The sequence below is a fragment of the Acipenser ruthenus genome, chromosome 8, assembly GCF_902713425.1.
Source record: "Acipenser ruthenus chromosome 8, fAciRut3.2 maternal haplotype, whole genome shotgun sequence".
NCBI classification, from domain to species: Eukaryota; Metazoa; Chordata; class Actinopteri; order Acipenseriformes; family Acipenseridae; genus Acipenser; species Acipenser ruthenus.
The window spans coordinates 3,530,661-3,545,769 of NC_081196.1; the positions used below are offsets into that span (position 1 = coordinate 3,530,661).

A 15,109-nucleotide genomic window follows, 5' to 3' on the forward strand; every position below is an offset into this window, starting at 1 on the left:
TGGTGTGCAGAGTGGACGAGCTGATCTGAGCTGCCCTTGTGTTCCAGGTTGATGATGATGACGAGGGGGATGCAGGCCAGGGCAAGTCCAGGAAGGTCAAGAAGAAGGCAGCCTACGCTGGAGGTCTCGTCCTGGAACCCAAAGTTGGTAAGATCGCCAAGTCCTCCGCCTTCATGCCTGGGTTTCAGTGCAGGGGATTAAAGTTCTAAGCCACAATGAGTCACCAAGACCCACCCACAACTCACTGTGATTGGTTTGCATACAATAAAACCACCCGTTTTCAGAATTCCGCTGTTCTGTTCCAGCAGTGCAATTGCATGGTATGTGAGCATTGGAGGACCAATGCTTCTGATGAGCTGGGATTTTTACAGCTCTGTAAACGTTGACTTGATCATTTTTCTGCAGTGTTGCTCAAAGTGTTGACTCTCAATCGCCACCCTCCCTGTGTTGCAGGTTTCTATGACAAGTTCATCCTGCTGCTGGATTTCAACAGCTTGTACCCCTCCATCATCCAGGAGTTCAACATCTGCTTCACCACAGTGCAGCGGCTTGCCCCGGGCTCCCAGAAAACAGCTGAGGTAACCGGAGGCAGGGCTGGAGACTACTGGGAAAGCTTTCTGTCTTTCATCCATTGCTCTCGAGATGCATTCAAGCCACTGCATGCTGGATCTGTTGGGTTTCTGTTATACTGATCTTGTGTTCGATCCTTTTTATATACGATCTGCCCAAACGCATTTCACGTGCACTAAAAACAACTAAATCAGTATAAAGGAAGCAGCCATATTAAGATGTGACATCAACAAAAGGGAACAGGTTTTATGCAAAAAAGGGGTTAACCCTTTGCGGTCCTATGTTGGACCTGGTCCGACATCACAATTTTCCCTTTCTGGTCCAAAAATGACTATGACTCGAAAAACAGGTCTCTAGTCGTTTTTTCTCTGGAAAAAGCAGAGAAAACCATTCAATGGCCGAGTGAGACCGATAGGAGTCGAGAGAAGCCGGAAAAAAAAGGGGCTTATCTCATGAATACTGATAGACCCGACACCACATAGATAACACAGACATAAACAAACAAGATAGCTGCTTCCGCATCCAGCGCTCAAAGAATATCACAGACATTTGCAGCTTTTTTTAGATGTTATAGTAATAAAATAATGACTTGGATCGCATTATTGAGGAGTTCGGTGATAAAACGAGTAATCAAGAGATGATTTATCGGTATGTACTATTAAGAGTTATTTGAAAAATACAGCCAATGAGGGGTGGAGATGCAGTAGTGAGTGTCCTGTTGATATGCAGTGCCTTTTAAACCTGTTTTACTGTGAAAAAAATACTTTTAAACAGTGCGTCTAAAATAAACTGCGTGTGTGAAAATAAATTGGACCTGACGCGCGCTGAATAAATGGGCCGCAAAGGGTTAACCCTGTAATAATGTAATGTAATAGTGGCTAAGTTTAACAAGACCCAGTTGGCAAACTTGGATCCCTTTTTTATTGCAGTTGGTCTAGCAGCTACATGAATAAAAAGTCAGTTACGAGCAGGATAAGATCACAGAGCTGTGTTGTGTTATTGTCTGATAAGTTATACCATCTGTGCTGTGCTGTTGTCTGGTAATCTCTCTGCTGGCTGTGCTGTTGTCTGGTAACCTCTCTGATGGCTGTGCTGTGCTGTTGTCTGATTGGTGTGTTGTGTGTTTCTGGATCAGGGGGAGGAGCAGGATGAGATCCCGCAGATTCCCGATCCAGACCAGGACATGGGAATCCTGCCCAAGGAGATCCGGAAGCTGGTGGAGAGGAGGAAGCAGGTCAAGCAGCTGATGAAGCAGCCCGACCTCAACCCCGATCTCCACATGCAGGTACCACCCCGCCCTTCCTGCGCTTCCAACCAGCAGTGCTTTTACTGGAATTAGCAGGAATAAAGGGATGAGCTCAGCCTCGCGTAGGAGCACACTGCGTCTCACTATCCAGGATATACACTATCCTGTGTCTGAGAGGAGTCCGTTTGGCGCTCTGATCCTAGTCCTGCTGCACAGTGTCTTCATGATTTCATCATCTGTGTTCACTTTAAATACCACCTTCTGATATGTTTATATTTATGTAATTGTATTATTCTTTTCCAGTATGACATCAGGCAGAAGGCTCTGAAGCTCACTGCTAACAGCATGTACGGCTGCCTGGGGTTTGCCTTCAGCAGATTCTATGCTAAACCGCTGGCTGCCCTGGTCACACATACAGGACGAGAGGTAAAGTAATGTATGTCGGTCGGTCTGTGTGGCCCTATGAAGCTCTAGAATTAAGTTACTGGCTGATCTGCAATGCCCCCAAACAATACAACTATGTGTGATATTAACTTTAATGCCTAATATTTGGGAATTTGCTCTGCAGTGTATTTTTGAGGGCTGGATGTTAAATGCTGCAGCTGGAATATATTAGAAGGAAAATGCTATTTTGGAGTACTCTCCGTCATGTGTATGCAGCGGCGTCAGACGGCGTAATGCATCGATCTCGAGGTTTGTTTGCTCCTTCATCGATGGCTCATAAGAACTCTGTGTAAGTCAGGTTAGGGTGTCTCCTTCAGAGATCAGAATGTCAGTGTGTGTATACAGTACAGCACACTCTCCCTGTCACCATCTCACCACTCAGACCACTCTTTTAGTATCTGTAGCATGGAGACATGGGGGACTTCTTCAGATCTCCCTCTGTTGGGACTAGCTCCTAATTCGGACCATTTGATTCATTGTTGGGATTCCACTGTGTTTTTAGAGACTTCAGTTTAAACAATGGGGTCATTGTGTACTCCCTGTGTCCGTCCACATGTCTGTCACACTCTACGTACTGAACATAAGTGCCTGGATTCTACATTACACTTTTATCATACACTCCAAGCCTTCTATACATGTTTCAGATTGCATTTGGCTTAGAGTTACCATATGACTCCATGTACAGTTTGGAGCAGTTCAGGCTTTAACTCACATCGCAATGCATTCTGGTATGTTTTACCTGTTTTCGGGTACTTTTCACAGCAGGGACTACACTTCCCAGAATGTATTGGGGTTTGAGTTGAAAAACAGGCCCAAACAGTCCAGGTGTAATAAGAAACTCTCCTTTTCTTATTATTTCAATGTGATTCTGAGGCCCATGTGAATGTGCCTGCTTTGGTTTTTTTCATGTGCTTCGGGTTTACTTCTGTTTTAATTGGTGTGAGAGGTGCTCCCCCACAAGAGGGCAGTATGGGCTCACGTGATCGAATAAAACCCTGTAGAGAGGTCACCAGATTGCGTGGCGGTGGTAATCTTTGTTAAATCGTTTTCAGAGCCCTGATGTTTCTTTCTTTCATTGATTTGATGTATTTTTTGGTTAATATGTTTTTGATTGAGAGGGTGACAGCACAAGGAGAAGGAGTGCTTAGTGAGCGAGAAGTGGCGATGTACCTGGGTGGTGGTGTGTAATTCACTTTATCATGGGAGAATGGGTTCGTGCTGAGTTAGAGAGGCTGTAATTGAGGTGAAGTTATTGAGAGCGCAATAGCAAACACACCGTCCTCTCTGCTCAGTTTAAAGTCTTAGATCGGGCCTGGGGTAGAGGGCGACAGAAGAGCGCTGTGCTTTAATACTGGATACTCCTTTGCTTGTTCTGAGTTCCCAGATCCGTGCCGTGACTCTCCTCAGCAAACTTGCATACAATGCAGTGTAATCTAAACCTACATATAGACTTTGTTCCCACGATGTGATTACTCTACAGAACTACAAAGCTTTCCATACGTCCTGAAATCCATCAGCTGCTAGGAACTGGCTGGGCTCAATGAATGGCTACCTCCTCTCACTCTAAAGTTTTCTCATGTTTCTTATTAATTTAATTATGTAAACGCGGCACAACTTTCTCTGTGACTTTGATCTCCAAGTCTGGGCACTACTACACAGAGTATTCACACAAACACAAGAACGATGGAGAAAGTTAGTTGATGCAGCCTCCCTGCACAGTCTATAAACACTTTCTGTCTGTCTGGCACTTAGCTACAGTTTCAATGTATCTCTTAAGTGATTGTAATTAGGAGGCTGTGTTGCGGTCCTCCCCACGGTATCTTTCTCTCAGGCAGTGTGCGTTGCTTGGCAGGTGTTTTAATCCTCTGCATCTGGCAGTCACCCAACGGCAGAACAGGGACCGCTGCCTAATCTAAATGATTTTGCTGCAATCCCTCCACATTACATTAACCACTAGTGACTGGGTTGCCTGCTGAAGTCCTTGTTTTGGAAGTGGGAAGAGAAAGAGGCTATCTATTTTTTTTTTTTTTTTTTTAGTGATCAGTACACGCAATGCCAAGAGTATAACTTTTTAATACTCAACCAACCGCCTTTCTCAGATATCACCCCCCAAAATCTCAGATTTGCATTGAGAAATTCGGAGAGTTTGGAAGGACTCTGTGTTTACACTTCTGCATCAATGTGGGCATTGAAAGAAAGGAATTGTCTTCTTCACTTAGACTCCTGTTGTATAGCAGGTTGAACAATTCTAGAATTGGGTGGGATCTTAATTAAAGGCAAAAAAAAGAAAAAAACAAACCCAAAAAAGAATAGAACAGGCTTGAATTACCCTGGCGCTGCGTTCAGCTTGGTTTTCTTGTACCCTTGTGCTGGTTTTGATTGGGGTAGGGGGAGGTTCTGTTAATCAGCTGGCTGTTGTGCCCCTTGGTGCCATGCTTAAGCCACTTTGTCAGATAACGGCTTTACTCAACTGAAGAAATGTGATCTGGGTTTTGAGATCGTGCGCGGTGCTCAAAGCCTCGGATTAGAATCGGGCTGAGGAGAGGGCAAGACGACTGCTTTCTGGAATTCAGTTTGGAAGGTCTTTGATGCCTTGCCAGGGGGTGCCCATTAGTTTCAGGCTTCCTTTAAATAGATGGCGTGTCCGGTTCCTCTTGTAGGTGAGCGTGCGCCAGGGATGAGCTCGGCGCAGCTGTCCGGCTCTGCTTTGTTTTATTGGTTCTCGCAGTCGGGGATGCGAGACACACTGTTTCTGCAGCGCTGTTGCCCCTCTTGTATTTACTTGTCCCTGGATGGTGAAAGGTCAGGGTGAGAAGATTGTCATGCTATCCTGTTGTGGAATCTGACTGACAAGAGTAATGGATGAATGGATACTTTGCCCAAGATTCCTGACATTACGGGACCTATTTAGAAATCAAAGGGCTCACCTGTGCTCTCTCTCTCTCTCTCTCTCTCTCTCTCTCTCTCTCTCTCTCTCTCTCTCTCCTCTCTCTCTCTCTCTCTCTCTCTCTCTCTCTCTCTCTCTCTCTCTCTCTCCTCTCTCTCTCTCTCTCTCTCTCTCTCTCTCTCTCTCTCTCTCTCTCTCTCTCTCTCTCTCTCTCTCATGGTCTGTGCAGTCTATCAATTGAACTGCTTTCCCTATCTGTTTTGGTAACCTCTGAGTCATTGCTCCTTTATTAAATAGCTTTGTTTTTTAGTTTTTATTTTGAGACTTTTACACACACTTGACTTGAATCTACAGTGGTATACTAATTTAAAGCACATAACTAGGAAAGACTAAATGAGTACACAAAGTAACAGCCAAAACAGTCTTTTTGGTGGAAATGGCTAACAGTAGGTCCAGGTAGTGTTTGAATGTTCTCTTTTCAGAGCTTAACTAGGAGACAGTTTGAACAATTGAGCTGAACTTTGCATGACAAACACTACTAACTGCTAAAGCAATACATATATGTTTTTTTATATAAAGCATGTAAAGCTTTGACCTGGAGATGCATTGCAAAGACATGGGGCTCCCCGACTGGCTGACCTGGTAAAAGCACAGCCGCATGGTGTGTAGGGCAGGTCATGCAGCAGGGGAGCGCAGGTTCTGTGCATACCAACAGCAAGCTGAGCTGGTGGGCTGAGCTCTGATCAATCCTTCACTGCTACCGAGGCTCGCAGAGCATGCATGACAGCAGATTATCACAATTATCTAGTGTTGTTACCAACACTTTATTCGTCCCTGGCCTTTTGGGCGCTGACACGGCTGACAGCGACATATCGAGTGCATCTGCTGATCCTGTTAAACAACGTTATTAATAGGAGCCCCCCGGTACTTCTGAGAACCGTATTAAACGCTAACTTGCCATGTGAGTGCAAATTAATTGAATCTGTGCTTTGTTTTCTGTGACGGGCTGGACAGCTGTGTTGTCAGGGGACCGAGAGATGGTGGCTGGCTTTCCCTTACCTGTGTTTTATGTGACAGCGGAGGAATCTGTTCTGGGAATCGGGACTGATCCTGCGTAAATATTTCCCTCAATTAACCATTCCTGTGCCCTGGCCAGCAGCATGATCTTGTGGGTATTCTCATGGCATTCAAATGCCCCGCTGGCATCACCTGCTCTCCAGAATCATGCCTGCGACCTGGGGGCAGCAGATCAGTTTTACTGAAGTGCCTTTTTTTTTTTTTGGCTGGAAGGATTAATATGTTTGGTTAAATTATTTCCCTTCCCATTATGAAAGCAGTGCAGGGTGCTAATAACATGTAGATGTTAAAGAAAACCACAATCGTAAAACTGTCCCGCATGTTTTCCCCCTCTTTTCCCGAACTATTTCACTGGAAAAGGAGGCATGAGCAGAGCTCTGTGTCTTTATATGTTTTTGGCAGTAGGTGGTAGAGAAATAACTGAGCTAAATTATTAATTCACGCAGAAGTGGACTTCTTAAGAGGATTTTCACAATACTGTGTTGGGTTTTCTGTAGCAGATTTTATTTGTATTTTTATTTTATTTCATGGGGAATATACAAATTATATGTGGAAGCAGAGAATACAAAGTATTTGCCTTGTATCTTAGTAAAACACTAATTTTACCTCTAGTCCCTGGATTGAGGAACGAATAAGAATATTTACACATGTTCACGTAACGAGGAAGTCTCTCCTTTCTTTCCTTCTTTTCTCTTTGTTTTTTCTGTTCTCTTCTTTCTTTTTCTTTCTTTCTTTCCCTTCTTTACAAAAAAAAAAAATGTCTGCTTGTGTTGACAATTTCTGTTCTAAGCACAAATGGTTTGGTTTTTCTGTCTGAGGCTCTCCGGGGCATTGTGAGTGACAGCTTCATGTTTAGAAGTGATTGCTCTGCTCAGGTATTTGACAGCGAGACATTACCAGGAGAGCTGAAAACATTTGTTCTGCTCAAATGTTGGGCCTGTATTTGTTGCTTTTTATACCGCAGTCGTGGCATTTTAAGTATATTGTTAAATGTGGCTCGTGTTACACATGGAATAGATAGCCCTGTGGATAATCTCCCAGAATGCATGTTGTCTTGGTAGTGCCATGTGAATGACAGCAATGTGTTGAGCACAGTACTGGTTCTGTCTGAGGTGGTTTGGGTGGGGGAGGGGGAGGGAGCGCAGCTCAGTCGTTTTGGTTAATGAGGTATTGCAAGGGGATAGTGTAACCTGCTGTACCGGTCGAGAAGGTTAATTGACTGAAATTTTATAATTTACTGAAGTGAAAACCTTTTTCAATGTCGCATGTTTTCTACAGGTTTTACCTTGCCTCGTGTTCCTGGGTTGGTTTACTGGCTTACTGACGCATGCTGCTTTCTTAGAAAAATTAAAACGATTATCTTGTCAATAAGTGGGCATTGTGTGAGAATGACGGCAATGTTAAGGGTTATAATTAAGCGGAGGCAGGCAGAGGCAGTGGCATGTGAAACGGGATCTAAGTAAACACAACCTGGCCGCTTGTACACAGATTATCTACTAGCAGTTGTTAGAATCACAAAGGTCACTTTAAAATTTTCCAGGAAGGAGACATAAAAGCCGGCTCACGAATAGCATTGTCGTATCAAGTGTGCCCCAACCATTTAAAAAAAGGATTTGTTCTGGCTATCACTTGACTTCTCAAATAGTCACAGTGGGTGTAATTGAATATATTTGGATTTGCTTCACAGTAGCTAAACAGGACCTTCTAAAGCTTTGCATCTGGTCCTCATCGAGGACTGGAGACCTTGCTGGGGAGATGCATATTCCTCATCGGCGTCTCTCAGTGGCGAGTTTGAACGCAATTACAGAAGCATGTTTTGGGTAATTCCATCGTTAGGGTTCAGCATTTCTGAGTGAGTGCTCATCACCGTTACAGCAGGAAATGAAGGAGGCTCCCTTTCATTCACATGCGTTTCTTACAAGAATCTTTTATATGAGGGGAGCTTCATGAAACCTCTTCATTTTTCAGCACGTCTTTGCAACCTAATGTTCTATCTTTCCATTTCCGCTTGATCAGCTCCGGTCAAGAGTCCAGAGCCCTAACCACTACTCCACACTGATGCCTAGTTTAGATGGCATGCGGTGTAGTGTGGAGCTGCACAAAGCGATTTATTGGGATTGCATGCTCCGCCGCTGACACTCAGGTGAGGGTCACTTCTGTTGACTGTGCTGATTTACCATTGCAAGTGAAACGAGTGAAGAAACAGCAGGATTTGTGAGGATTGTTGCTTTTAAAAAAAAAAAAAAAAAAATTATTAATATATACTCTGCGGAGAGCAGCAATCACCACAAACCCAAGCAGCTGTTTCTTCACTTGTTTCACCTGGAATGGTAAATGAGCTCGCAATCAACAGCAATGGCCCTCGCCTGTGGAGGGCTCCATGCAAATAATCGATTTGTGCAGTTCTAGTGTAGTGTGGATGCAAGCTTGCGGTCCTAGTGTAGTGTGGATGCAAGCTTGCGGTTCTAGTGTAGTGTGGATGCAAGCTTGTGGCTGGTAGAGGTTGTTTGATGGAGCTGGCCAGGTTTAAATGGATGCAGTTCATTAAGTAGCCCCTATTGGGTTAGCTGTTGAGATGTGTGTGTCCATTTACTCTGACCTTGATAAACATTTTTACGATCGCCATCCCAAGAATGTTGACAGGGAGCGTTCCATCATGCTAATATTAATCGGGACAAGCCAGTTGGGCAAAGGGCTTGGTTTACAGCTCTGTTTGTAGGGCATACCGGCTGTGCTGTTTTAAAAAAAAAAAAAAAAAAAAAAAAAATTCTGAAGCTACTGCAGTCTCAAATCAGAGCAGGGTTTGTGTGGAGTTTGGCACTGGTCTGCCTTTAATTCCATGACCTTAGCAGTATGGTATGCAAGGTTGGGGTCCATTCTTGTTGTTCAATTCCAATTCCTTTTTAAAATTGATTTCCATTCCCTTTTAATCAGTTCCAACACATCATTGATCAAAATTGCAATTAGCAGTATTCTATTAAAATGTGCTTCTCCCAGTGGCAACAAATTACTTAAACTGAAGTCCCTGTTTTTGTGTGTGTGTGTGTGTGTGTCATCCTCTTGGCGACTCCGGCCTCTTCCTGACCGCCTCGGCTGGGCAGTGCCTTCACGAGCACCGTCTTGGAGTGGAAGGGTTTCATGCAGTAGTTCTCTCCATGGAGCGGACGCTCTCCTCCTTGCTGTCCACACACCTCTGTATGGCTATGGCCTCGCAGTAGCCTCGAGCCGCGTCACAGCTGCACACATCAACGCAAGAAACAGCGTCGGGGCTCTCCTTGTCACAAACCCGACTGGACTTTGCACTGCAGTGCCATCACCTTGATTACAGTACACCTGTAGGGACTTGGGACCTTAGAGTTGCCAGCTCCACTTCAGGAGAATTTCCCCTGTGTTTCAGAGATGCTGGACCTTCAGTATTGTTGAGTCGTCTGAATAACGAGACAAACCGCCGCAGTTCAGACAAGGGGTGGAGCGACTTGGTGTAATGCAATGCCTGTCGATAAGAGGTGTAGCGGTTCTTTACAGCCTGGTCCCACTAGGTACCTTGAGTGATTCTGAACCGGATTCAGTCCTTTCTATAATTTTCTTTGGGTGTATCTTTTCAAGGTTACCTCTGCATTTTGTAGGGCAAGTGTACGGTGCAGCATGCAAAGGCCTCCTCCGTACAGAACGAGATCCAAAGGGCTTGGCTGTTCCTTTGTGAAACCTTTGTTTGTGCAGCTACTGTGACTGACAGTTTAAAGCGTCTGGTTATTGCCTTCTCTGCATAAGGAGCCAGGGCACGGCTTTAACAGCCCTGGTTAAGTGATTTTACAGCTATTTATTGCCATGCAATCTGCTGATTGAAAACATTTGTATAACAGTAAGAAAAGAGACCTGCATACGATCAGTGCGAAACTAATGGGATTAGAAGGGTAAGCAAAAATGTGTTTTGAAGCTGGTTAAGTAATTTTTGTACTCAATTTAAGATGGAGATATTGCTGCTTTGCACACACCAGATATCAAAATATTTAGCCCTGTGTGTGAGAACAATTGGCTCGTTGTGCTCTTGCAAGGAGTAAATGGCACGGGTCAAGCATACCGTTTTGACTCCATTCTTTAAGATGGCAATGAGATCAAACTGTTCCTGCAGACGTCTCCAGGGTTTGCTTCGGGGTTGTAAGCTTGTTAATGGGGTGGTAGCTGCTTCTGCTGCTGCTGTGGCACACTTTGCAAATTCTATGAACAGAGGGGTGGCCGCACCTTGGGCCCCTGAGAGCCACTGTTCTTAACCCTTTGCAGTCCATTTATTAATTGCGCGTCAGGCACGTCAGGTCTAATTAATTTTCACACGCGCAGTTAATTTTAGATGCGCTGTTTAAAAGTATTTTTTTCCACAGTCAAACGGGTTTAAATGGCCCTGCATATCAACAAAGCACTCACTAGGCATCTCCAGCCCCGCCCCACCCTTTAGTTCGCTATCGCTTTCACCTATGTAAGAAATAAATAATAATAAAAATAATAGTCGTACATACCGATCAATCATCTCCTGATCACTCGTTTTATCACCAAACTCCTCAATAATGCGATCCAAGTCATTATTTTATTACTATAACATCTCAAAAAAGCTCTGCAAATGTCCGTATTCTCTGTGCGCTGATTCACAGGCAGCCAGCTTGTTTACTTACGACCGCCCCGTTATCTGATACCAGGGCCATGTATGACTATTCATGAGATACGCCTTTTTTTTTTTTTTCCGACAAAGGACCTGAGAGGAATAATTGCAATGTCGGACCCATGGACCGCAAAGGGTTAATCAGGGTGACGCCAAGCTAGGAGCCCCTCTGCTCCATGCTAGCTGGCTGTTGACTGATCTACTAATAGTTTCGACACATCTCCCATATGACATGCGCTGGCCGCATCTCGGATAATCATGTTAAACTAGGTGTTTATGTATCATAAAGTTGTTGAAAAGCCCCAGCTGTTGCCCTGGCATCCCCACTGCAGCGGTATTATCAATGGTGAAAGGTCTGACTTCACTCGGAAAAGATCAAAGAATTTATAGAACTAGAAGAAGGAAAATTGGCTGTAAATTGTTTTCTGGTCTTCAAGGGCTCTGCTCGTTACTGTACTTGCTGAAATGGGCTCTGACTAGGGTTGTTTGTTTTCCTGCAAGAACATATTGTGTGATTGGCAAGCTGCAAAAATATACGGCAAACATTTCAAAAGACTAATCATTGTTTTGGAGGGAGTGAAGCGGTGGCAAGCTGGTTTCAGGTATGAAGGAAACCAATATCCCAGCAGCTCAACATGTCTAGGGAATACAAATGAAAATAAAATAGTACAATTTTCTGACCCCCATTTGAATAATGCTCTTATGAAAACGCTGACACTGTAACTTTTTGACTGGTCTTTTATATGAATATGAATATGAAGACGCGGAGAGCAATTTCACTCAAATATTTCTTTACCAGTTTTTGTGTTTTCTGCATGTCGACAAGAGCCACTCTCTTATGAAATGCCGTTCACAGTAGACTGAACTGTGGAAGAAAGAAATGGCACAGAATTGAACCCCTTTTTGTTTAGAAGTTGGTTTAGACTATAAAACCATTTTCAGCACAGTGCTGGAGTCATTTCTGTCTTGTATTTGTCAACAAAATGAGATGAGAGACCCGAGCAGGAGTTTGATTTGTGACCAGTGCTAATCCTCAACAGCACCAGTTATGCAAGGTTACATTTCCAACTTCTTTACAAACACGTTCACATCAGGCGCAGTATTAGCCTCTTAAAACTTCAAAAGAGCCGCCACGCTGCTGAAACGGAGCACTTGCAGCTTGCTACGATTACAATAAATAGATAATTAAATCTGGAAATGAGAGAACAGCCAGTAATTGCTTTGAGCTGCCCCTTCGGGGCTGAGCCAAGAGCTGCTCGTGAAAAGAAAGGTTCTGTTTTTTAAATCCTATCCTAGCCACTGATTTGCTAGGTGGGACTGAGAACACACCAAGCTGTACCAAAAAGCATTGAGTTGGGATCTGCAAGACAAGTTTAAGTGCTTCAGAAAGTTATGATGACATGAAAACAGTATTTGTGTTTGATCTTCTAACTTCAGACCAGGTGAGACTGTCTCTTGTGGAAAGAGGTTATTGTGCCTCGCATGCTGGGTGACCAATTCATTTGTGTGTTCTCAAGAGCACTTTGTGGTGAGAGACTCGAGGGACTTCTCAATAAATATTGAAGAAACTTTTCTCCACTGTTGTGGGTTTCTTTACCAACAGCCTAGAAAGGGTTCATACATAACAAAAGTGCTTAATCCGTCAAAACTGATTCTGCCGTTACTAGCTTTCAGTTAAACACAACAATGGCAGTTAAACACAACAATGGGAGTTTAGTGAGGCGGCTTCAGAGTTTAACATATAGCAATGGAAGGGCATTCTTTAGAACAAGTTACTGACAGTATCAGAATCTTAGGGTTTATGAAGTCTGTCTGTGAAACGAGACTGCCATTGCATAGCAGTTTGGTCCATTCCTGGTTTTACTAAGACATAGCTGAGCTTGTTACTTGTATACTGTGTCTAATCAAGCTCATAGTAAAACCTATAGGTGAAACTGCTATGCAAAAGGAATCTTATTTCCTTCCTCGTACTCCCATTTTCCCATATTCTATAACGAGATAAACTTGTATAATGGCAGCAGTGAAGTTGGGCTTTATTTATATTGGACTCATTAAATTACCTGGGTAACAATTGTTATAATGCACCAACATCAGTAACGCTTCCCTCCAAGCCAAAAAACTGTTTGCCTCTCCTAATGACCCCCCGCCCCCCCCGTGCCTGTTTCAAATTACAGCTTGCCCTTCTGCGGGTTTTTTAAAAGGAGACAAGCCTGTCATTAAACCATCAAGCTGATCCTCCGCTCCGCTATGTCCTTGAATCCACCTCCTGGTTTGAAGTGAATAATGAGAAGCCCTCTAAGTCGCCCTACTGTCAGCTCGCGCAGCTGACAGGAAACTGAGCCCATGCTTGGCCTCCTTCTCCGCGGGTGCCAGAGACACGCAGGAACCCCGGGGGTGCCACTTGCAGCCTTATTTAAATGTGGATGTATAGTTCTTTTTTTTTTTTTTTTCTTGTTTGCAGTGTACTGTAATTCTTAAATTACCACTGCCCCCTTAGTCACAACAGATGGGACAGAGGGACCTTTGGAGCTTTACAGCTTGTCAATGCATGCTTTATTTTAGCGGTGTGCCCTGTGTGAGGTAACATTGTAAGATAGCTGATAGCTAAGATAGCTGATTTTCAGTATGTGCTGTGTGGGGAAATCTCAAACCAGCCACTTTGACCAGTACTTAGTGGTGACTGCTGCTGCTTCTGCCGAACCACAAAATCAGTGTAAAAAGAAAGATGGAAGCTACAGTAACTGATCCACGAGCAAGCAGTGCTGTGTCCTTCTTTAACGGAAGCGTACAGTAGTTGACATCTGTGCGCTGCTGAAATTGCTTACTTGTGGTGGCAGGGGCTAGAATACGCAAGTGTAGGGAGGCATGATGAGTTGGTTTAATGAGCTGGTTGACTGCATGTTCTGCATGGGGTGTTCTGGTGTCTGGCAGCTATCTGCACTGATCCCGATACAGTATCTTCCAAAGACGATGATCCCTGTAGAACCTGCCTGTTGCATCAGAAAACGCCTAAATGTGATCCATGCAGTTTAGATGAATATGTACTTCTTTCTCAGGCTTCTGCTCAACCAGTGTTCTTGTACGCCCACCCGTCACCCTTTTAACTGCACCAGATTCTTTGGTTGCAGTCGGACTGCTCCACTTTCAGGGAGGTTGCAACCTTCTTCAGCAGCTGTCTGTCCTGTCATAATATTGGCTTGTTCTTGGGGGTGGTGAGGTCAGAGGTAAATGAAAACTGTGACTAACTCGAGACGGATGGATGTCAAGGGTAGGGGGGGTGGAGGAGGAAGAGAAATCTAATTAGACAGGGTGGAGCAATTAATTCAATCACTTCTGTCACGACTACTCATATCTTTTTATTTATTTTATTACTGTAATTTGGAAACACCTGGATCTCTCTCTCTCTCTCTCTCTCTCTCTCTCTCTCGTCATCTTCTTAATTCAAATGTTTCATTTGACAATTAGGAACATTTAAAGCTGTGTTGAGTGCCAATAAATTGCTTTCAAATTAGTCTAACAAGATTCTGACAGACTGTAATAACAAGAGCTGAAATCCGCAACTGGCCTGAGTTCGTTGTTAAGGCATTTCTTTTGTCGGCATTATGAATTTTTGTCCAAGTTTAGAATCTCTCACTGGCACCAAAGTGCACCCGGGGGGACTTGGAAACTCTGTAAACCTGCTGCGTTGAACAGATTAAACGTTTGCATCTTCCGTGTCAACGGCCAGGTACATCCTTCCTTTGAAAAAGTTCCGGTCTTCATACTCTTTAAGTTTTACTTTGATTACCTAATCCAGTCGGTTACAGTGATTTACAATACGTCGCAGTACCATCAGTCATTAAACGTTTTAAAAAAAAAAAAAAAAAGTGAATCAATGCAAATTCACATTAGACAGGATATTTTAGGTTAATACTTTGCTGTTTAAACAGGGAACCACAGCAGTTGAGCAGTAGATCCTTTTCCAGCAGCTGGAGGTGCAGTAGACGCACAATACATTTCTAAGTCTGCTGTCATGGGTCACGGGGTGCTGTCACTGATTCCTACTGCAAGCTAGTGTATAACAGGGCAGTATTACTCTTTATATCACAAGTGTGGGGGTAGCGAGTGTGGGGTACATTTTTGCTAATGCAGAATAGTGGCTTTTAACAGGATCTTCTGCCTCCCAGTCCTCTGTGTTAACAGCTACACCACACTTTCTTCTCATGACCTTGGGCAGCGCTCGCATTAAGCC

The 15,109-nt window shown here is 43.9% G+C and overlaps 1 protein-coding gene across 3 annotated transcripts in view; it reads left to right on the plus strand.

Annotated features, from left to right (window-relative positions):
- LOC117407329 (DNA polymerase alpha catalytic subunit-like) overlaps positions 1-15,109 on the plus strand; it is an 84,964-nt gene that overhangs the window by 14,252 nt on the left and 55,603 nt on the right. For all 3 annotated transcript variants that reach the window (XM_034923027.2, XM_059028090.1, XM_059028091.1), the window contains exons 23-26: positions 48-147; positions 454-578; positions 1,706-1,855; positions 2,120-2,242. In XM_034923027.2, coding sequence (XP_034778918.2) covers positions 48-147; positions 454-578; positions 1,706-1,855; positions 2,120-2,242 — 498 coding nt within the window. The remainder of the gene's footprint in view (positions 1-47; positions 148-453; positions 579-1,705; positions 1,856-2,119; positions 2,243-15,109) is intronic.